This window comes from Carcharhinus amblyrhynchos, chromosome 8 (assembly GCF_965287045.1).
Source record: "Carcharhinus amblyrhynchos chromosome 8, sCarAmb.v2.hapA, whole genome shotgun sequence".
NCBI lineage: Eukaryota > Metazoa > Chordata > Chondrichthyes > Carcharhiniformes > Carcharhinidae > Carcharhinus > Carcharhinus amblyrhynchos.
Window position 1 is genome coordinate 102,644,510 of NC_137331.1, and position 24,788 is coordinate 102,669,297.

The window sequence follows — 24,788 nt, forward strand, 5'->3', positions numbered from 1 at the left end:
CAGTGCTATCTCTCTTCAAGATTAACTCACTTTGTCCCCCTCTCCGTTCCTATCCCTGTGCTCCTGCAATATTTTTCCTTTCAGCTGCTTATCCAATTCTCTTTTGAATGCCTGGGTTGAATTTGCCTCCCCCACATTCTCAGGCTATACTTTAGATCCCAACCACTCAATGGGGGAAAAAAATGCTTCTCCTCAGGTTACTATTGCTTTTCTTGCCACCCTGAGGGAGCAAACGATGAAGTGGGGAAATAAGAATACTAGTCTGAACTGGTCTGCTACACTTTAAAATGGAACACCTGTTGGGGAACACTTCAGCGGTCATGGGCACTTGGCCTCTGATCTTCGGGTAAGTGTTCTCCAAGGCAGCCTTCAAGACATACGATAACGCAAAATCGCTGAGCAGAGTCATAGCCACGTTCCACACACGTCTGGACAGCCTTAACCAGGACCTTGGGTTCATGTCACACTATCTGTAACCCCCACGACTTGCCTGGGCTTGCAAAATCTCACTAACTGTCTCGGCTGGAAACAATAAACATCTCTTCATTCTGTGATTAACCCTCTTTCCACTCACATTGTCGGTACGTTTAAAACCTGATCACCTGTTAAGACTCGCATGCCAACCATTATCTTGTAATTGAGTTTGTGTCTAAATGTGCCCTGTTTGTGAACCCAACTCCTGCTCACCTGATGAAGGAGTGGCGCTCCAAAAGCTCGTGCTACTGAATTAAACCCATCGGACTTTAACCTGGTGTTGTGAGAGTTCTTCCTGTTATTATAACAGTTAATCTGGTGCCAGCCTCACAAAATAAGAGACTGACATCACTCCAGCTATATAACCTGTGCGTGAACCACCTCATCCAATAGCACCTCCTCCATCCAAAAGGGAAGCTTGTGCATTAGAACATCGTCACTTTGCTCTCTGGATTACTCACCATCCTGATGTAATTACGTTACATGTAACACCCATCATTTGGCCTGGGCTTGCAAAATCTCACGAACTGTCCTGGCTGGAGACAATACACATCTCTTTAGCCTGTGATTAAAACTCTCTCCACTCACATTGTCTGTACCTGTAAAGACTTGATTACCCGTAAACATTTGCATCCCAACCACTATCTTGTAAATTGACTCTGTGTCAATGCCCTGTTTGTGAACCCAACTCTCCACTCACCTGTTTCCTCCAACAGCTGAGAAAAAGATATGCTGGTTAGCTGCATTGGCCCTCCCTCAGTGTACACAAACAGGTGCCGGAGTGTGGCGACTAGGGGATTTTCACAGTAACTTCATTGTAGTGTTAGTGTAAGCCTACTTGTGACAATAATAAGCTTGAACAGATAGATGCCTGATGACTGGTACAGACATGATGGGTCAAGGAGACTCTTTTTGTGCTGTAAAATTCTATGACTTAAAAGCATTAAGAGGGGGGATGGTGAGCTTTCTGCTAGAAACACTACCAGTCTATATTGGTGAAAGTACTCCCACTGGAGTTTCTGGTTTTCACTCAGCAATGAAGAAGGGATGGTCTTATATATGATGTGGAGATGCCAGTGCTGGATTGGGATGAGCAACACCAGGTTAAAGTCCAACAGGTTTATATGGTATCACGAGGTTTCAGAGCGCTGTCCCTTCATCAGGTGAGTGGGAGTTGGGTTCACAAACAGGGTATATATAGACAGCGAGTCAATTTACAAGGTAATGGTTGGAATGCGAGTCTTTACAGGTAATCAAGTCTTTACAGGTACAAACACCCTCTTTACTCAAATCCCCTCTAAATCTCCTGCCCCTTACCTTAAATCTATGCCTCCTGGCTATTAACCCCATCTATTAAGGAGTAAAGTTTCTTCCTGTGCATCCTAGCTGTGCCCTTCACAATTTTGTACATTTCATTCTCTGCAAAACCCAGGCAAACCAGCCTCTCTTCATCGCTGAAACATTTCCAGCCCAGGCGACATCCTCTGCACCCTTTCTAATGCTCACAACCTGGGAATGATTTATTTTTAAAAGGGACTGTAAATAATATACAATACTCAATTTACTGCCAGATCATCGATACGCCTCACTACAAAATGGTAGTGTGTGGTCTCCCCCTGGAGGCTGTGCAACAGTAGTGCAGCTAGAGTCAGGGTTTTTAAAGGTTTTTCATGGGACTTTCAGAGATGACAGTCAGCATAGTTGACTGAGGGAGTCACACTTGCTTAGAGACCTGCACATCCATTACAGAGCAAGTCGAGCCATCCAAATTTCAAACTGAATTGGTGTGACTTCATTTAGTTAATTTGCAGTTGTTACCCCTTCATTTAAGAAGAATATAATTGCATTAGGAGCGGTGCAGAGAAAGTCCACTTGATTGATTCCTGGGATGAAGTAGTTGTTTTATGAGGAAAAGTTGGAACTTCATCCAGTGGGGCGGCATGGTGGCACAGTGGTTAGCGCTGCTACCTCACATCGCCAGGGACCTAGGTTCAATTCCCAGCTTGGGTCACTGTCTGTGCAGAGTCTGCACATTCTCCCTGTGTCTGCGTGGGTTTCCTCCAGATGCTCTTGTTTCTTCCCACAATCTGAAAGATGTGCTGATTAGGTGCATTGGCCATGCCACATTCCCCCTTCAGTGTGCCCAAACAGCTGCCAGGGTGTGGCAACCAGGGGATTTTCACAGTAACTTCATTGCAGTGTTAATGTAAGCCTACATGTGACACTAATAAATAAACTTTAAACTCAAACTTTAGGTTTAGAAGATTAAGAGGTAATCTTATTGAAACATCAGGTCCTGAGGGGACTTGACAGGGCAGATGTTGAAAGGATGTTTCCCCTTGTGGGAGAGACTAGGCCTCAGGGACACAGTTTAGAAATAAGCATCTACATCACAAGACATTTTTTCTTGCAGAGGGTCATTAGTCTGTGGAATTCTTTCTCAGAGAGCAATCGAGGCAAGGTCAATGAATATTTTTATGGCTGAGTTAGGTAAATTCTTGACTGACAAAGGAGTCCAAAGGTACAGAGGGTAGACAGGCAAGTAGAGTCTACAATCACATCAGCCATGATCTTATTAAATGGCGAAGCAGGTTCCAATTTACCTATTCCTGCTCCTAACTTGTGCACTCATATGTCTGTTCATGCCAGGTAATATCAGTTTCCACTGAGCTGAAGCAGTTTTGTTTTCCCTTTTTTGTTGTTGTTTATACCCAATTCAATCCAGTCAAAGTCCAATTCAAAGACATTCCAGATCCAAGCTAACATGACAGTGTCTTCCTGTCTTGGGCTTGATCTACATAGAGGTTTACAGCATAGAAACAGGCCCTCGGCCCAACTTGTCCATGCCGTCCTTTTTTAAACCCATAAGCTAATCCCAATTGCCCGCATTTGGCACATATCCCTCTATAACCCATCTTATCCATGTAACTGTCTAAATGCTTTTTAAAAGACAAAATTGTACCCACCTGCATTACTATCTCTGGCAGCTTGTTCCAGATAATCACCACCCTCTGTGTGAAAAAATTGCCCCTCTGGACACTTTTGTATCTCTCCCCTCTCATCTTAAACCTATAGGTTTAGACTCCCCTTGCCTTCACGAAAAGATATTGACCATCTAGCTGATCTGTGCCCCTCATTATTTCATAGATCTCTATAAGATCACCCCTCAGCCTCCTACGCTTCAGAGAAAAAGAAGTCCCAGTCTATTCAGCCTCTCCTTATAACTCAAACCATCAAGTCCCGGTAGCATCCTAGTAAATCTCTTCTGCACTCTTTCTAGTTTAATAACATCCTTTCTATAATACATGATCCAAGTTGATTTGAGCAGGCATTGCACCTCCTCCAAGGTTTGATCTCATTTGTGTTTTCCCATAATAATCAAGGATTTGGTATTATAGCGTCCACACTGAAGGTGATTATTGAATATGAAAGACAATCCAGAACAAGCGTCACTGCGCACTTCTTTGTCCAGTTTGTTCATTTGTGAGGTAACAGCTCCCTCTACTGCATTGTGCCAGTACTGTCAAACTGGAGCTGCTTTCAAAACCCATTGGCCTCCTGCGGATTTTAATTTACGAGGTGTTACTTTCCTTTTATTAAAAAAAATCAGCTGCAGACATTCGCAATCCATCAGAGACTGATATTGATAAGAGCCTGTAGGTTTTATTATTTTCACACCAGGTGTTTAATTGCTGAACTGTTTTTGCCTGCCTAGCTTTCATCTCATCTACCTTCCGCTATGATAAGGTTCCATAGGCACCAACCACCCTCAGGTTCCTGGCCTGGGTGACTACTCTTAATTTGTGACTCTATGACTCACTGTCTAAGTCAACTTCAGTTGAAATTCCTTTTGCGTTGACTGGTGTATGGGCTATTTCCCAGTTACCAAAATTATTTGTGCGATGCCTTGTGCTTTCACTGTCTCACATAACGTCTGTCCATTTTCTGCTGAAGATGTGACAGGAGATCTCGAGGGTCCTCGTGAAAATTCCACGCCTTCAATTTTACTCACTATTCGGTGAGTGCAATGTGAGAGAACGTATTTAGAAATATGGACCAAAGGGACTTTGGCGTGTTTGTCCACAGATCTCTGAAGGGGGAAGGACATGTTAGTGGGGTGGTGAAAAAGGCACAGGGGACACTTGTCTTTATCAATCGAGGCATAGACTGCAAAAGCAGGGAAGTCATGTTGGAGTTGAATAGAACTTTGGTGAGGCCATAGATAGAGGACTGTGTGCAGTTCTGGCCACCACATTATAGAAAGGATGTGATTGCACTGGAGGGGGTGCAGAGGAGATTCACCAGGATGCTGCCTAGGATGGAACATTTAAGCTACGAAGAGGGGTTGCAGAGGGTTCAGTTGTTTTCGCTGGAGCAGAGAAGGTGAGGGGGCAACCTGACTGAGGTGTGCCTGAGGAACATGGACAGAACAGATAGTGAGCAGCTAGCTTTTCCTCTCAGTTGAAGGGTCAGTCATGAGGGGACATGGGTTCAAGGTGAGGGACAGGAGGTTTGGGAGGAATGTGAGGAAAAACTTTTTTACCCAGAGGATGGTCTCCGTCTGGAATGTGCTGCCTGGGAGGGTAGTAGAGGCGGGTTACCTGACATCCTTTAAAAAGTATCTGGACGCACACTTGGCACATCATAACATTCAGGGCTATGCGTCAAGTGTTGACAGATGGGAGTTCAGGTGTTTCGAACATGTCAGTGCATACTCGGTGGGCCGAAGGGCCTCTCCTGGCTCTACGAGTCTGTAATTCTAGTTTAGGACTGTGTTTACTGTACCATTGCAGGAGTTGAAACAAAGGAATTGTAAGGTAGGTGCGAAGTCTTGATAGGGTCTTAATTGGTAAATGGATCAAAGGTTAAGGAGAAAAAGCAGGATAATGGGGTTGAGAAATTTATCAGCCATGATTCAATGGCAGAAGAGATCCGATGGCCCAAATGGCCTAATTCTGCTCTTATATCTTATAGTCTTATTATGGTCTCCTTCTCTGCTAGCTTTCTTTGACAGTATTTATGCTTTTCCTCTTTGCGTCTTTTTTCTTTACCCCCCCCAACTCCAATTTTCTCAACTTCTTCTCCTCTGAAAATGTGATAAAGCCAACACAATTCCATTGGTAATGTTTGCCTACACATACACCACCAAAAGGTGGTTGGGAAATTAATCTCAAACTTCTCCAAAATAAAGATGTTCCATTAACCCTTCGTCTTTGGCTCAGTCTGTCCTTATGTCTCTGTGATAATCCCTAAGACTTGCATGGGGAATCTTTGATTGACCCTGCTGAAGGACTCATTGCATACAAACTCCCTGTGGTTTGGTAATTAACTCACCATGTGAAGGTCGTATACCGAGCCCTGTATTAAGCAGGACCCTGAGTGAGTCCATAATTGCATTATCCTGGCTGGGACATGTTTGGGTTAGTCACTTTATTACTTTATTTTGTGCAATAAAGCACTGCTCCTTTACAGCTGATTCCTGGAGTTATTATAATCTACTTTTTGCCTGGTATTTATTTTCATCTGATTATGCTCCTATGAAGTGCATTGGGATAATTTCCTACATTAAAGGCACAATATCTGTAGTTTTGATGTTCATACACATGAATTGTATCCACTGAGGGTGGGCGGTCAGTGACTACATCAGTAGGCCATGTTGCACACCAGCTAAAACTATCTCTTCTGTTTTAATCAACCACTATGTTTATCTTAAAATGGCAGCTATTTTCCAATATCTATTATAACATCTTATGTATCATTGTGGGACATGGGGTATAATATCTTTACAGGCCAGAAAAGACTGTGCAGCACATGTAGATCAAAATACCCAACTGAAACTAGTTCATGCTGGTTTGGCAAGATATATACATTTGGCCAACAGGTGGTCCCATTATTCTCCTTCCTCCTTAGTAAAAAAGTTGCAGAACTTTGAAATTCCATGCAACAAGGTGCATTTCTTTCTCTTTTCAATTTATTAACAAATCCAACTTAACCGCTGGTTTCGTTGCCTAAATGGACACCACCTTTCTTGACCCCTACTTCCAGAATTTGCCAAAGGATCTTGTCCCATTTTAATCTGAGATAGAGGAGATACTTTCTCCAACGAAGACTGCTTTTGATCATGGCCTTCAATTCACTTCATCAGATATGTCAGTCAAGATTCTGACTCAGATCTCAAATGCTTTCAGGCACTAACTGTGTAACTATTGGCACCCTACTCAAAACTCAACTATTCAATTCATCAGACTCTTCTGATTCTTCCCAACTTCCTTCATGAACCTCTGAAGGAAATACACGATCTATGGCAGCACAGTGGTGCAGGGGTTAGCACTGCTGTCTCACAGCGCCAAGGACCTGGGTTTGATTCCTGGCTTGGGTCACCGTCTGTGCAGAGTCTGCACATTCTCCCCACCTCTATGTGGGTTTCCTCCAGGTGCTCCGGTTTCCTCCCACAGTCCGAAAGATGTGCAGGTTGGATGCGTTGGCCATGCTAAATTCTCCCTCAGTGTACCCGAACAGATGTGACGACTTGGGGATTTTCACAGTAACTTTGATGCAGTGTTAATGTAAGCTTACTTGTGACACTAATAAAAGAGTAAAAAATATATACAAACCTAGTCTCCCCACCAGCAAACATCTTGACCAAATTTATAGGAAGGCCAGATATTTTTGCAACTCTTCCTGGTAACCATAATTCTGTTTGTTTTAAGACAGCTATGGAGAATGATAGGTCTGGCCCAAAAGTTAAAATTCTAAATTGGGGCAAGGCCAATTTTGATGGTATCAGGCAGGAACTTTCAAAAGTTAATTGGGGGAGTTTGTGGGGAGGCAAAGGGACGTCTGGTAAGCGGCACGCTTTCAAAAATGTGTTAACCAGGGTTCAAGATAAGCACATTCCTCTTAGAGTGAAGGGCAAGGCTGGTAAAAGTAGGGAACCCTGGATGATTTGGGATATTGAGACCCTGGTCAAGAAGAAGAAGGAGGCCCATGACATGCATAGGCAGCTGGGATCAAGTGAATCCCCTGAAGATTACAGGGGGTGTAGGAGTACGGTTAAGAGATAAATCATGAGTGCAAAAAGGGGACACAAGTTTGTTTTGGCAGATAAGGCAAAGAAGATTCCAAAGAGCTTCCAGAAATACATAAAGGGCAAAAGAGTAACACGTGAGACAGTAGGGCCTCTTAAGGACCAACAAGGTCATCTATGTGCAGATCCACAGGAGATGGGTGAGATCTTAAATGAATATTTCTCATCAGAATTTACTGTTGAGAAGAGCATGGATGTTAGTGAACTTGGGATAAATGATAGTGATGTCTTGAGGAGTGCACACATTGCAGAGAAGGAGATGCTGGAAGTCTGAAAGTGCACCAAGGTAGATAAATCCCCAGGACCTGATGAAATGTATCCTAGGACATTGTGGGAAGCTAGGGAGGAAATTGCAGGTCCCCTAGCAGAGATTTTTGAATCATCGATAATCACGGATGAGGTGCCTGAAGATTGGATGGTGGCAAATGTTGTGCCTTTGTTTAAAAAGGGTTGCAGGGAAAAGCCTGGGAGCTACAGGCCAGTGAGCCTCACATCTGCAGTGGGTAAGTTGTTGGAAGATATTTTGAGTGATAGGATTTACAGGCTTTAGAGACGTAAGGATTGATTAGGGACATTCAGCATGCCTCTGTGACTGGAAATCATGTCTCACAAATTTCATTAAGTTTTTTTGAAGGGGTCATCAAGAAGGTAGATTAGGGCAGTGCACTTGACGTTGTCTACATGGACTTTAGCAAGGCCTTTGACAAGGTACTGCATAGTAGGTTATTGCATAAGGTTAAATCTCACGGGATCCAGGGTGAGGTAGCTAAATGGATACAAAATTGACTTGATGACAGAAGACAGAGCTTGGTTGTAGAAGATTGTTTTTCAAACTGGAGCCCTGTAACCAGCGGTGTGCCTCAGGGATTGGTGTTGGATCCATTGTTATTTGTCATTTATATTAAAGATTTGGATGAGAATATAGGAGGCATGATCAGTAAGTCTGCAGATCACACCAAGATTGGAGGCATAGTGGGCAATGAAGAAGGTTATCTCGGATTGCAACAGGTTCTTGAAAAATTGGGCCAGTGGGTTGACGAATGGTAGATGGAGTTTAATTTAGATAAATGAAAGGGGATACATTTTTGTAGATTGAACCAGGGCAGGAATTTACAAACCTAACCTTCCCACCAGCAAACATCTTGACCAAATAGATAGGAAGGCCAGATGGTTTTGCAACTCTTCCTGGTAACCATAATTCTATTCGTTTTAAGATAGCTATGGAAAATGTTAGGTCTGGCCCAAAAGTTAAAATTCTAAATTGGGGCAAGGCGAATTTTAATGGTATCAGGCAGGAACTTTCCAAAGTTAACTGGGGAGTCTGCGGGAAGGCAAAGGGACATTAATGGTAGGAACTGGGGAGAGTTACAGAACAAAGAGATCAAGAGGTACAGGTTCATAGGTCCTTGAAAGTGGAGTCATGGGTGGACAGAGTGGTGAAGAAGGCATTCAGCATGCTTGGTTTCATTGCTCAGAACACTGAATACGGCAGTTGGGACGTCTTGTTGAAGTTGTACAAGACATTGGTAAGGCCACATTTGAAATACTGTGTACAATTCTGTTCACCCTATTATAGAAAGGATATTATTAAACCAGAAAGGGTGCAGAAGATATTACTAGGATGCTACCAGGACGTGATGGTTTGAATTATAAGGACAGGCTGGAGAGACTGGGACATTTTTCTCTGGAGCGTAGGAGACTGAGGGGTGATCTTATAGAGGTCTATGAAATAATGAGGGGCTCAGATCAGCTAGATAGTCAATATCTTTTCCCAAAGGTAGGGGAGTCTAAAACTAGAGGGCATAAGTTTAAGGTGAGGGGAGAGATACAAAAGTCTACAGAGGGGCATTTTTTCACAAAGAGGGTGGTGAGTGTCTGGAACAAGCTGCCAGAGATGGTAGTAGAAGTGGTTACAATTTTGTCTTAAAAAAAACGTTTAGACAGTTACATGGATACAATGGGTATAGGGGAATATGGGCCAAATGTGGGCAACTGGGACTAACTTAGGGGTTAAAAAAAAGGGCAGCTTGGACAAGGTGGCCAAAGGGCCGGTTTCCATGCTATAAACCTCTATGACTCTCTAACCACTTATGACAAAGCTCTCTCGCTGTAATCTTCTGCTTTGACTTCTCAATTCTTTCTCCCCCATTTCTCTTTCTGTCTGGATCATTTTTCTTCCACTCACTGTGCTAAATGTGGCTTCAGCAATGAAAACCTCATTCAGAGCTGTCTTCTCAGAAATAATTCCACTGACTTTCTGTTTGCCATAGTTGTTTATGTGTTATGATAAGTAAACAGAAAAAAATCAGCATTCTCGAGATTCAATGACAATTGATATTTCTTCCAATGTGTACCCAACATTTGTTTAGCAAGAGCATGCTTATTAATTTGCACTGTGCACTCTGCTACTCCACTTGAAGCAGATGATACATTGGAACTCTCGTGTGCTTCACCCTGTTCATTCTCATGGAATTTGCAAACTCTTCTGAGCATATCTGAGCTCCGCTGTGGGACACAAATTCCTCTGGGAACCCATAAGCAGCAAACAAACTAAGCAAAAAAAAATTGAGAGCTTTTGTAGTTGTTATTCCATATATTGGAAAAACGTCAACCCACTTCAAATGGCTAGCTATCACAATGAATAGCGAATGCCCCTTCAAATTCAGCAAACTCTACGCATAGCGTCTGGCACACTGGAGCTAGCCATTTCGTGTTTGCAAAGATATCAATGAAGACTTATTTTCTATTGCTTGACAGGCTTTATACTGATTGACTGTGTCTTCTATCTTTATCCAACTCTGGCTACTAAAGGTAGCTTTGCAATTGGCCCTTTGTCAAGCTCACCTCTTAAGTGTTGATCATGAAGGTCATGTTGAAATGGCAGGCCATAGCTTGCAGAAGTTACAACTCTGGCTCCCCACATATATAAGCTTAATCAATTTACAACTCACTCTTAAGCATTAAGAAAATGTCCTGATTTCTCCATTGACTGCCTGCGTTAGCAACCAGTTTACAATACAGTCATCTCAAGACAAGGCACTGCTTAGCATTGTTGTCTCACAGTGCCAGGGATCTGGATTCGATTCCCAGCTTGGGTCACTGTCTGTGAGGAGTCTGCATGTTCTCCCTCTGTCTGCGTGGATTTCCTCCAGGTGCTCCGGTTTCCTCCCACACTCCTAAAGGCGTGCTGGTTAGGTGCACTGGCCATGCTAAATTCTCTCTGTGTACCCAAACAGGATGTGGGTATGCCGGCGTTGGACTGGCGTAAACACAGTAAAAAGTCTGACAACACCAGGTTTTAGTCCAACCTATTTATTTGATAATATACTCGCAAGCTTTCGAGGGGTTACCCTCTTCGTCAGGTGAATGGAGAGAACTCTCCATTCACCTGACGAAGAGGGTAACCCCTCGAAAGCTTGCGAGTACATTATCAAATAAATAGGTTGGACTAAAACCTGGTGTTGTCAGACTTTTTACTACCCAAACAGGCGCAGGAGTGTAGCAACTAGGAGATTTTCACAGTATAGAATCCCTGCTACACAGAAGGAGGCCATTTGGCCCATTGAGCCTGCACCAACCACAATCCTACCCAGACCCTATTTCCATAAGCTCTCATATTTACCCCGTTAATCCCCCTAACATTAGGGTTAATTCTGGTACCATGTCCTGATAACCAGTACAATGATCTTCCGATTGTCTGTACTTAATGTCGCACTGGTGAATACATAAAATCAAAGCCTATCAATGAATTCACCTAGAACTAAAGCAGGTACTGGAGACTTTGGATTCAAAATAGCTGTCAGGTTTTTATGAATTCTTCTTGTTCCAAAAATCAAAGATAATTCTGTCTGAGCATGAATTCACTCACTGGAACTGAGAGGCTGCATGAGGCAAATGCAATCAAGTTTTTTCTTGTCTTTATCTCTCCACAACATGTGAAAGATCGTGACACCTTCTCTGTGTGGAGAGGCAGTACTTGATAGCTTAATCTCTTTGGACACATTTTCTTGTACTTGCATTGTACCATCTACCAAGATTTGTTCAGAAGAATTTGTCCATCTACCATCTGCCTATTTGCTTTTGCACAACTGGAATGCCTCACCACACTCCCAAAGTTGGTGTGAATAAACCCAAAAATAAACCCAGCCCAGAGACATTTTGAGCATGGTGCATTCATTGATTACCTATTCTTGGTCAGATGCAACCTACCTTTACCTGCCCTATGACCCAAATATTCTGCAGAGTTTTGAAACATTGCACACTGTGTGCCTTTATCTGAACTCTGTGCTTTTTCAAATGCTGTCTGCCTGTTTGGAGCTGAAATAAATATTGCCCTGAGCTAATATGTGTACGGGATTTTTTTTAAAAAAGGGGTTTAAGATCATAGAGGAAAAGGTCACGATATAAAGTTGCCAAATTCAACGTTGAGTTTACAGCCTGCTCCCTGCCCGCCCCGTCTCACTATCTGTCTTGTTCTTAAAGTTGTAACTTTTTGTTGCAATCTCACACAGCTCTAATGCAGTCTCCCTCCCTTCAGTTCACCATGGTAGGCTTCTGCAGAAAATGCAGATGTATGGGATTGGGGGTGATCTAGGTAATTGGATCAGGAATTGGCTAGCAGATAGGAGACAGAGGGTGGTGGTTGATGGTAAATATTCGTCATGGAGTTCAGTTACGAGTGGTGTGCCTCAGGGATCTGTTTTGGGGCCACTGCTGTTTGTAATTTTTATTAATGATCTGGATGAGGGTATAGTTGGGTGGATTAGTAAGTTTGCTGATGACACCAAAGTCGGAGGTGTGGTAGATTGTGAGGAAGGGTGTCATAGTTTGCAGGGTGACTTGGAAAGGTTGCAGAGCTGGGCCGCGAGGTGGCGGATGGAGTTTAATGTGGAGAAGTGTGAGGTAATTCATTTCGGTAGGAATAACAGATGTGTTGAGTATAGGGCTAACGGGAGGACTTTGAATAGTGTGGAGGAGCAGAGGGATCTAGGTGTATGTGTACATAAATCCCTGAAAGTTGGGAATCAAGTAGATAAGGTTGTTAAGAAGGCATATGGTGTCTTGGCGTTTATTGGTAGGGGGATTGAATTTAGGAGTCGCAGCGTCATGATGCAACTGTACACAACTCTGGTGCGGCCGCACTTGGAGTATTGTGTGCAGTTCTGGTCCCCACATTACAGGAAGGATGTAGAGGCTTTGGAGAGGGTGCAGAGGAGGTTTACCAGGATATTGCCTGGTATGGAGGGGAGATCCTATGAGGAGAGACTGAGAGATTTGGGGTTGTTTTCGCTGGAAAGAAGGCGGCTAAGAGGGGATCTTATTGAAACATATAAGATGATTAGAGGTTTAGACAGGGTGGATAGTGATAGCCTTTTTCCTAGGATGGAGAAAGCTAGCACGAGGGGGCACGGCTTTAAATTAAGGGGGGGTAGTTATAGGACTGATGTCAGGGGTAGGTTCTTTACCCAGAGGGTGGTGAGGGACTGGAATGCCCTGCCAGCTGCAGTTGTAAATGTGCCTAGTTTGGGGGCGTTTAAGAGATCTGTGGATAGGTTTATGGACGAAATGGGATTGGTTTAGATTAGTGGGTTAGTGTTGTTTTTTTTTAAAAAGCTGGTCGGCGCAACATCGTGGGCCGAAGGGCCTGTTCTGCGCTGTAATGTTCTATGTTCTATGTTCAGTTCTGATGAAAAGTCAAAGGACTCCAAACAGTAACTATACTTTCTCTCCTGACAGATGTTGGCAGATCTGCTGAGATTTTCCCGTATCCTCTGTTCCTATTGCATTGCGAAAAATTTCGCTTTTAAACTGCATACAAATCACTCCTGTAATGCTTGCTGTTGAAATTCTCCAAAATTACACTGAATGGACAATAAAGGATCCAATGCCCTCACAGGACAATTGATTCCTTTTTAATTTGATTTATCATTGTCACATGTATTAACATACAAAGTATTGTTCCTTGCGTGCTATACAGACAAAACATACTGTTCATAGAGAAAGCAATGAGTGAGTGCAGAATGTAGTGTTACTGTCATAACTAGGGTGCAGAGAAAGATCAACTGAATGCAAGGTAAGTCCATTCAAAAGTCTGACAGCAGCAGGGAAGAAGCTACTCTTGAGTCAGTTGGTACGTGACCTCAGACTTACATATTTTTCTCCCGAAGGAAGAACATGGAAGAGAGAATGTCCGGAGTGCGTGGGGTCCTTAATTATGCTGGCTGCTTTGCCGAGGCAGTAGGAAATGTAGACAGAGTCAAACGATGGGAGGCTGGTTTGCATGATGGATTAGGTTACATTCACAACCTTCTGTAGTTTCTTGTGGTCTTGCGCAGAGCAGGAGCCATACCAAGCTGTGATACAACCAGAAAGAATGCTTTCTATGGTGCATCTGTAAAAGTTGGTGAGAATTGTAGCTGACATGCCAAATTTCCTTCGTCTTTTGAGAAAGTAGAGGCATTGGTGGGCTTTCTTAACTATAGTGTCAGTATGGGGGGACCAGGACAGGTTGTTGATGATCTGGACAGCTAAAAACTTGAAGCTGTCGACCCTTTCTACTTCGTCCCCTTTAATGTAAACAGGGGCCAGTTCTCCTTTATGCTTCCTGAAGTCAATGACAATCTCCTTTGTTTTGGTGATACTGAGAGAGATGCTATTGGTACCAAACCAGTTCACCAGATTCTCATTGAGGTTTACAACATGGAGACAGGCCTTTTGGCACAACTTGTCCATCCCATCCAGTTTTCATCATTAAGCTAGTCCCAATTGCCTGCTTTTGGCCCATATCCCTCTGTACCAATCTTGCACATGTAACTGTTTAAATGCTTTTTTAAAGACAAAGTTACGCCCACCTCTGTCACTATCTCTGGCAGCTTGTTCCAGACACTCACTACCCTCTGTGTGAAAAAATTGCCCCTCTGGACCCTTTTGCATCTCTCCCCTCTCACCTTAAACATATGCCCTCTGGTTTTAGACTCCCCTACCTTTGGGAAAAGATATTGACTATCATGCTCTTCATTATTTTATAGATCTCTACAAGATTACTCCTCAGCCTCCTACACTCCAGAGAAAAAAGTCCCAGTCTATCCAGCCTCTCCTTATAACCCAAACCATCAAGTCCCAATAGCATCCTAGTAAATCTTTTCTATACTGACCGGAGAATCTCAGCCGTGGGTGAGATCGGAGAATCTGGCCCATCATAATTATATAGAATTCACTAAAAAGTCCCACACAAGCGTAGAGCCTGAACTATAAGTTAGAACTGTTGTGGATCCAGGTTCCTTCGAACATATCAATGGGGAACATGACAGAAAAGCTCTACAGGCTGATCCAGCAGCTAAAAGAGAAAGGCAGGACTATGTTTCAGAAACAAAATGTCTAACTTACATTTTCCTATTAAATGCATTTTCAGATTTGTCTATCTTTATTTCTGAGTCTTCCCTTTTTTAAAATCTCCTGTTTTAAGAGACCTCATGATCAACAAAGAATAGCGTGCTTATTCCCCACAGTTAAAATGAGGAACCCGGTTAAATCTCATCGTTCCTCACCTGGTTCCTTTCGGACATTAAGAAATCCAGTTTGGCGCCAGGAAGCCCTAGCTCAATGAAAGTCTTCACAAGTCGTAGATCTGCACTGTTACCTGCAAAAGAACAACTATTCATTATCTGGTCTCAGTACATGGAGCTGGAAAAGGATGGCCATCAATTAACTTTCTGCTCCTGATTGCATTGTGTCCTTAAATATCTATAGAGCCAGTGCAAGTCCCCAGTTGATCTTACATATGGCGTTCATGGATAAAATGGTTGGCTTGACACTTATCATGTATAACGTTTGGCTGCTAAAGGTTTGTTATCTTTAATGTAACTATACTACAACATGAAACACTAACATCATGAACAGAGATTAAACATTTGTCTCAGGAAACACAATTTCCACTATGAAAACAACAAACAGCCGCTTGATAACACAGAATTTGAATATTGCTGAAAAAAGAGACATGTTAACAAATCTTTTCAACTTGCACTCATCAGGGTGAAATGGTAGCATAGTGGTTCGCACTGCTGTCTCACAGCACCAGGGACCCAGGTTCGATTTCAGCCTCGTGTGACTGTGTGAAGTTTGCACATTTTTCCTGTGTCTGTATGGGTTTTCTCCGGGTGCTCTAGTTTCCTTCCACACTCCAAACATCTGCAGGTTAGGCCATGTTAAATTGCCCCTTAGAGTCCAAAGATGTGTAGGTTAGGTGGATTGGCCATGGTAAATGTGCAGGATTATGGGGATAGGGCAGGATTGTGGCAATGGGTAAGATGCTTGGAGAATCGGTGCAGACTTGATGGGCCAAATGTCCTCCCTCTGCACTGTAGGGACTCTAGGAGAACAAATGCAAGGACACCAAAATTCTAACGATGGCAACAATTTATAAATTGTTTTCAGCAGAGATGCAACCAGAGATTGCAGAACACATGCAAAGTGCCCCACATCAGTGTTCATTACAGTTATGTTCTCCCATGTAACAACCAGAGAACATGGAGCCAAGGTCAGAGGGAAAATTGGACAATTGATCACCTTGGCAATGGCGACATGCCATGCAAAATTTTAGCTCATTCTCTTGGAGCTAACTATTCATGGTCCTGGGTAAGTATCAGGACATTTAGAGGTAGGCGTACTATATGACTGAGAACATAACATTTATGATAAAATTTACATGGCTTAAGCAAGATTAGAAATAAGTAGAATGAAGAATTTGTTCTCCCCATCACTCCCCAAGTTCAGGGCGAGGGCAGGAGGAGTTTTACAGGAGGTTTGGCCCAGTAAGCTAAGGAAGAGGGAAGTAGCTATAGCAGCTGATTGGACGCTTTCCATCTTAGCAACAAAGGAATCCATGAGTCCCCCAAGCTTGTTATTGGCAGTGAAAATGGAGGAGACAGGAGAGAGGGGTCTGTATTAGAGGAAAGATGTTGGGCGTTATCCCCACAATCCAAGATGATCCAGGAGTAGTGAGCAATTTTTGACGGTGACATACGTGATTCAGCCAAATCTGGCAATGAATTGCTACATCTGTTGTTTGCCATGTCCGTTCAAGTCTGCTTTCTTTATACTTAAGAAAGCAGAGATATGAGTCGTACTGGGGAACAGTAATGGTGCAACTGAATAGTTGGGGATTATGTCCAAGATGAGGATGGGGTTGAACAGGGAGGAATTTAGCATAGCCAATCCAGCTCTCGTATACATCTGCAGAAATGTAGTGGCGCTGAAGGGTCTGGGTGAAAGATATTGAATAGGGCAGGCAGTTGGGAATGAGATGAGGAGAGTTTTTATTTGTGGTGGCTTCAGAAGGAAGTAGGGTTTGGAGGGGGATGAGCAATACAATGAAATGTTTAGAGATGGTCTAGCCGTGGCTAGACAAAGCTGTTACAAATCTCCTCTTTCCTGTTGAGTGAGTGGGTGGATATAATTCTCAATCTTACTCCACAGTCGTTACCTACCATCCAATCCATGAACACAAATAATCAGGTGGATTCCCTCCTCCAAATTCTCCTCCTCCTCCTCCTCCTCTGGGGTGAAGTAAGGGATGTCAGAAGCAAGAAAGGGCAGGTCACTGTATAATAAGCCATCAAACTTCAATCCCTTTAGCAGCTCTTCTTTGGCCTGGACAAAACTGCAATAAAAAGTTACAAAGTTGAGATCTATATATGTGCATAGCATAGAGAGAGGGGCTGAATGGCACATTCCCTTGGCTTTCACACCTAGTAGAAAGAATCACTATTTGAACAGGCTAAATATCCCTTTATACCTTTCAAACATTTTCAGCGATTGTTGGACAGTCTCTTGTGGGACCATTTAGAACAAGAGGTCATCGATAGGGAATGAGAGGAGGCAGGTTCTATACTGAGATGAGGAGAAACTAGTTCTCTCAGAGGGTTGTGAATCTGTGGAACTCGCTGCCCCAGAGTGCAGTGAAGGCAGAATCAACAGATTCAAGAAACATTTCTGATGAAAAACGGGATAAGGGGCTATGGGCAGCAGGCAGGAAAGTGGAGTTGCGATCAGGATAAGATCAGCCATGGTCATTTTAATTGGTGGAGTGGGCTAATTCCTATGTTTCTATGACAAATTAACTCTCCAGATTAGGAAAGGGAGGTAATGAGGGCTTGATTTTCAGTCTGGGATCAGGAACCCATTGTCCAACTAATTTCCTGATCCCAGTCCTGCACCATATCTGTGCCACTCACACAAGATAATTATTAAAGGTAGGTGCCCTAATTAGGCCTGCGTCAAACTAAGCATACAATTAGTGATGCCGAGCATTACATAGTGGCGAGAGCTGCCTGCTTAGCATGATTGTCGAAGCCAGATGCCAGCCACGATGGGGGTCTGCTGCTGCATTGCAGAACAGAAGATAGCATATCAGAGGATCAGCAGCCTCACAACACAGCAAAGTGAATAGACGGCCAACTAAAAGTTACTGCGCCAAACCTCATGCAATAGTCCCTTGGGGCAAAATATTTCCTCATCTCCCTGCACTGAACCCGACAGCTGTGCACCAACGTGTAACATCCTGCTCGGATCTGCTGATTTGCACTTTGAGTATTGCCCTCTAACCCTCTCAAGCTCAAGAACAGACTCCTCATGGAGCTTAACAACTTCTAAATAGAGGCAAGTAGGTTCCCAGCTCTCACCTTCGCTTTGAAAATTCTGATTCTTCTCGGAGGCATCAGGACACAGACACACCAAGAGCATTATTTTGAAAATGCTCCTAGTAATTCCTAGCTCCTATGACAGGAATTCTAGAAGTCCAGCTCATTTAGTAGTGCAAAGGCTGTGATGTTGTAATGTCAATTCCATTGAGGTTAATGAACTGAGTATAAAGCTGGGCGTATAACAGATGGTTAATGTGCCACCGTCTATTTATTGTCTCTGCCCAAATTGAGTTCTGGTTCCCTGACCTCTGATGAATTGGTTTTATTCAATAGCATGAATGACCATTAGCTCACTGGGCAAAGCTAGTGTTTGACTGCCAACCAGTAAGGCTACAATGAAAAATTGCTTTCTCTCTTAAACTCTTAAATGTAACATTATTGCAAAATGAAATCAAGAAGGGATGATGCAGGTATTCAAATCAGAAATGTAACGTCTACATAGGCAACTTATTTATAACGTCATTGTGCAACAAACCTTTTGTTAGTCCATGTAGTTTTAGGACGATGAAAGTGTCACTTGTGAAATTCAGCTGATCAGCGTGTTAACAATTAAATTGTGTTCTTCCTAGCCTGGGATTGCTTGAAAAGAGGATAAGCCTGGCATTCCCCAAGTTAATGAGTTCCTTGATGCACATGAAAGTATCGTGAAGTTTACAATCATGAAAGAAAATACCCCTTAGGATAAGTAAACAAACTAATAATGTATTTAAAGCAATAACACCAAAAATCGGGAAATTAAGAGATAGATAAATTGTTCAGGCAATGTATTTTAGTAATCTGGAATTATAAATTGGGTGTAAGGGTGTCGGACTGTACAGATATGGTGGCAGACAATGGTCGGAATTTTCTGGCCGTTCATGCCAGCAGGATTGCCTGGTCCCTGGAAAATTCTGGCCAGTGAGTCTGGATTATTCAAAACAATTGTCAGTTCTGAGCGACAAACTAAATGGTACATCCAAGGGATACTTTTAGGGATAACTCAAATTAGGCCTAGAAGTAATTCTCCACAGGCATTTGTAAATGGGACCCCAGTGGGGTGGTAAGATTTTTAGATTAGTAGCACTGACATGATGAGCAGCATTCAATTAAATTCAGCAATTGATTCAAACAAGTAATTCTGATTGTAAAACACTTCGCTGATATTTTGAAAGTATTATTATTGATTTTAAGAAATATTGTTCTTTAATAAAAAGCATTTTACTGCAAGGCATTATGCTAAAAGTCATCAGGGCAAAGCCATATTTTGAAAGTATATTTAGGTCTTGGAAATATGCAAGTTTTATCAGTAAAATTTCGGATGGGAGAACATTTAGAACACTTTATCATATTTCATAAGGTTTATTCACTATCCAGACAAGATGGACTGGTGCCTAGACCTGGTGTCACGAGTTTGTCTGGTTAGACAGTGACCTTGAGAGAATCTGTGAGAACGTTTATTTGAACTCTGAACTGAGCGTCTTAGGCTACTAGGCAACCACGGTATGGGAGAGGAGTCAGCTTCCAGACTTCACAGACTAATAAAATACCATTGTGCTGAGGGGTGGAATTCGATTGGTTAAAGTATTTGACATGTATTATTGTTGACTTGTGCATCCCGTAAATGATTGATTTTTCTATAAAGCTATTGAAAGGTGAGAATGATTGACAAGAAGAAACTACAATTGATCTGTTTTTGATTGTATATGTGAGATTCATCCGAGAAGTTTTGCTGCTCTATGTCAGAGCTATTTAACCCTTTGATGAACTCCTGGTGGCCGTTAGTTGAAATAGAGTTAGGTCTTTATACAGAGATACCCGCCTCGTGAGTGTTGTGTTATTTGAAGTTTGGGCAGTGCCAGTCACCTTGGGCATTGAACAAGATGACTGTTTTCAGATATATAGGCAAATTGTGCTATATGTCCTCACTTTCATTTGAAGTGGTGTAGCTGGGCATTGTACTTTGCCTGTAGCCCTGTTTGTTACTTTATTTCCTAGTCTATGTTCTGCACTCCAATCAAAGGAAGAAGTCACCTAGGTAATGTCATGAATGCAAAAGGTTCACTAGGCTGATACCGGAGTTGAGGGGGTTGAACTATGAAGAGAGGCTGAATAGATTGGGCTTATCCTCGTTGGAGCTTAGAAGGATGAGGGGGGATCTTATAGAGACATATAAGATGATGAAGGGGATGGATAGGGTAGAGGTAGAGAGATTCTTCCCCCTCAGAAAGGACAGCAGGACTAGAGGGCACACCCTCAAGATAAGGGGGGGGGGGGGGTGCAGTTTAGAACAGAGTTGAGGAGGAACTTCTTCACTCAAAAGGTGGTGAATCTCTGGAATTCTCTGCCCATTGAAGTGGTGGAGGCTGCCTAGCTAAATATATTGAAGACACGGCTAGATAGGTTTTTGGTAGGCAAGAGGATTAAGGGTTATGGGGAGAAAGCGGGAAAGTGGAACTGAACCACTACAGATCAGCCATGATCTTAATGAATGGCGGGGCAGGCTTGAGGGGCTAGATGACCTACTCCTGCTCCTATTTCTTATGTTCTTACAAATATTGTTGCTCCGTTCTGGGAAGTCCTGACTTTGTTCTTTATATGCAGAACAGGATTGCTAAAAGCGGACAATAAAGGTGCTGAAGTTTGTTTTCTTAAGAATCATAATAAGTCTGCCCCACGATTTCCCCTCAAGCAGATTTGACCATGTATATATTTATGTTACTATTGCTGGGAAATTTCACAGTGCAATCTGGCATCAATCGCATTGCTGTGGACCTGGAGTCTGATGTAACCAGACCACATAAAGGCAACAGATTTCTCTCCCCAAAGTGCATTAGCAAACGAGATGGGTTTTAAAATAATTAATAATAGTTTTATGATCATTATTACTGAGGCTAAGGGAGGAATTTTCCCATCCCATCTGTCACGGGAATCCTTGAGTGGATCTATCTTTTCCTTAGCTACCCCCTTCCTCCTTATATGCATAAAAAGCCTTGAGATTCTCCTCAGTGTTACCTGCCAAGGACATTTCATGGCCCCTTTTTGTCCTTCTAAGTCCCTGGATCATGCAAAGGTCTGCTGACTTCAGGTGGGATTTTCCAATTTAGGGGTGAGCACGGCCAGAAAATCCCGCCCCAGCTTTCAATTCTGGATACTTTTTAATTCCACCAGCTGTCATGGTGTCATTGGCCTGGGTCCCTGCATTATGAATCCAGTGACATTGCCAGTAGGCATCTCCCATGTTGCATTATGCAGTGGAAAGACAAAATCGCATTCGCTAATGATTACCCATATACACTGTCTTTGAACACAGTCCCACAACCTTCAGTCCTCATGCATAAGAGGCACCATGTTCATCTGGTGTATCCAGTCCTGGGCTGCTAGCTGATATTAGGACAGGACAAGCGTCCTTTTTAAAAACAAGACTTTCACCCAGTTCATTCTCTCCCCTCCTTTTCTATAAGCACATACACATTATGATACAGTCTCTTAGGATCTTAGCAACCCTCCTGCACTTTATACAACCAACCAATCTTTAGTCTTATTATGCTCCTCCGCAGTGATAACTTATTATGTTTAGCAGGCTTAATCCTATTCCAGTGATGCAGGAACATTCAGAATGTTTTCTCTGTTCCTTATCATCAGCGGTATTATTTTGGCCTGTTCTGACTGCCATGCTGATGGCCAATTATGATCAGCTAAACAAGGTCTAGTAGGGAACTGAAGCCTGGCAAATCCAAGTGGTAAGACACAGAATGCAAAAGGTGATCAATCAGTAACTTTACCTCACCATCCTCTCATTGGTTTCTGCATCAGCATCCTGTGAATTAGCTGTGACAACTCCAAAAGAGCCGATAGGTTGTCTGGTAATGGGAGACGCCAGCTGTTTTGAAGGAAAGGCAACTGGAGAATCCCTGAGCATGGAAGAAAATGGCAGACAGGTAGCTGTGCAGGAAACAGAAAGATTCACCACCTCAACCATGTTCCTCTTCTCAAAGGCCATGCCTGAGTTACCAGACGTCCCATCGTCAACTAGAGGTTGAAGTTCAGCATTGTTGTTCCCAGCCGATAGTTTCTCACCCCCATCTTGTGATGGGGTAGAGCTGTCAGAATGCTGCTCCGGTTGAATTCCAGTTTCTAGTCTGCCTTTGTGTTGGCAGGGAACATCTTCAGGATGCATTCCATCTGTCAAAAGGACGTCACTGTACGTAGCTGTGCTCAGCTCCAAAGGTTCTGTTGACAGGTCAGGTTGTGCAGTCAATTTGCACATTGCTGCCTCGGCATCACTGTTTGGCACATACTCAGCATCTGGCCATGTGTCACCAAATGATCCACATTGGTCATTTTGCAGCTCGGCAGAAAGAGGTTGCGAGCATTTAGTCTCTTCCAGGTGACTGTCACAGTTAGAAGTATCAGCGTCTGTGTCTAATAATCGATTAAAACCCACTTTCTTACACACAAGCTCTTTAACAGTGAGACTTGTTGAATTGTTGAGGTTTTCAGCATCGAATACATCTGTGTGATGGTGGCTGTCACTGTCCAATCCCAAGGAAAACCACTGATCCCCTGCAGGAATGGTGGTCTTTTCAGCAGCCCCTGTTCCACTGTCACTGCTCAGCGTCGAATCTTCTAAACACCCTTGCAGGATCTCTTTATCTGCAGGGGAATCAAAATCATCACTGCCGCCCCTTCCAGCCGAACCTGTCTCATCTTTCCCTTCCTCCGACTTTTCTGGGGGATGCCCCCCATCCCCCTGTTTCTCATCGACAGTTTGGTGCTGCTCTAAAGATTCGGGAGTTTCGCCTGTTTGATCTGAGCTGCTGATCTGCGGGGCCGAGACAGACTTAGTTAGTTTGCTGAGCTCCACCTCCTCCTCGTCCTCGAAAGGCAATGAACTGATGGAGGTTAAAGAGGCCTGGATTCCACTTGGTAGACTGGTGCCACTCTCAGTCTGGCCACCCTCCAGCGAGTTCCTATGGATGGCTTGCGCTCTGACTATCTGCTGCACAAGGTCCCGGTCACTCGACAGATCCAGAGGTTTACGCATCTCTGACCAAGCCACAGAGCTGGGTTCGCTCTCTATTCCAGAGTCAGATATTAATGAAAGAGATCGTTTCATGGCCCCAGATATCACAGGATAGTCAGCGCACTCAACTCTTTTCTGTGTAGATTCGTGCTCAACAGATTCACTATCCACTTGCTCAGAGCTCACAATAGAATGTGACATGTCCAGACCCAGTTCGCTCAGCTCCTCTCTTTCACTAATTTCACAGCTGCTGGAGATAGATGATTCATTGGTATTTGTTGCAGTTGAAGAAAAAACTACCAACACCGATTCACCACGGTAAGGATCCTTGGCGCTGGGTTTTACCTCAATGTGCATCAATCCTGAGGTCGAATTAGCCTTTTTGATTAATGCTGCGTCGTTAGATTCAGGGGAAGTGTCTTGCTGCTCAGAATTCAGTGACTTTTCACTCAATCTGAGTGATTCAGAATGATTTTCGTATATTGTCGAGAGCTCCCCTTGACACTGTCCAACAAACCTTTCTACATCTGAGCTCTGAACGCTCTTGACTTCATTCTCACCGAACTCATCGTATTCTTGGCTGACAAAAGCAGCCAAATCCACAGAGTTGTATATCGTTTCCAAGGAAACAGTTTCATTCAGCGACTGTGCTCCAGGTGTCCCGGTTGTCAGCACCGACAAGGCCTTCGAAGTCAAACGGCCATCTTGTATCTGCTGGAACCGTTTCACGTCAATCGGTAAGCTTCCAAACTCTATAGGGTGAGTCTCAAACATGTGGTTCAGCTTCGAGCCGACCTCCTTGTTAGACGTGCCGCTTTCAAACCCATCGTTAGCTTTGAAGGGAAAAGCAAACAGTTTACAATGGAGCACAAAAATACCACCCGCCAATAGAATAGTCAACCATCTCAGGCCAAGTGTGGACACAGCATAAACAAAGTCAGCATTCTGAAGGAAACAACTGGGATGTCTGGTGTGAAATGTGGAAGTAAAACTGTCACACGGGTGGGCCTGGGCTAAATAAAACAAAGAGCTGAGGGATGTTTCCACTGCTTCTCAAAATTAACATCTCACAAATTCAAAATGTAGATATTAGGGGCCCGATTTTACGAAAAATTTGTGCCCGGAAATGGGTGAAATCGCGGTAAATTCGGGTGTTGGGCCTGTAACGTGATCTGCACTCAAAACCAAGTAGAACATGCCTTTGCCAACATCCGATTTGAGCATGGATCTGGTCTGCGCCCCAATCAGGCGGCCCGACGATTTAAATGCATTAGCACGCATTTAAATCGACTTAATGAACCGCGTGCCCAACTCTTGCGCCAAATCCCACTTTACCGTCTTCGGATCCGTTTTGGATCTGTGCTGCTATCCATCTGCAGAATAAAAACCCGAAGCAGATTCCTATTCTGCAGGGGAATCTCCGAAGCCCATCCTCCTCGAACACCCTTTGCAGACCCGCCCCCGCAACCCAAACTCCCTGGGAGGCAGATGCCACCCTCACCCCCCACCCCACCCTCACCCGCAA

General features: G+C 43.4%; 1 protein-coding gene across 3 annotated transcripts in view; it reads right to left on the reverse strand.

Annotated features, from left to right (window-relative positions):
- The window catches only part of fam135b (family with sequence similarity 135 member B), a 401,595-nt gene that overhangs the window by 43,828 nt on the left and 332,979 nt on the right, over nucleotides 1-24,788 (reverse strand). For all 3 annotated transcript variants that reach the window (XM_080194586.1, XM_080194584.1, XM_080194585.1), the window contains 3 exons: nucleotides 22,023-24,096; nucleotides 17,047-17,219; nucleotides 15,109-15,200 (listed from right to left, as the gene is read on the reverse strand). In XM_080194586.1, the coding sequence (XP_080050712.1) occupies nucleotides 15,109-15,200; nucleotides 17,047-17,219; nucleotides 22,023-24,096 (2,339 nt within the window). The remainder of the gene's footprint in view (nucleotides 1-15,108; nucleotides 15,201-17,046; nucleotides 17,220-22,022; nucleotides 24,097-24,788) is intronic.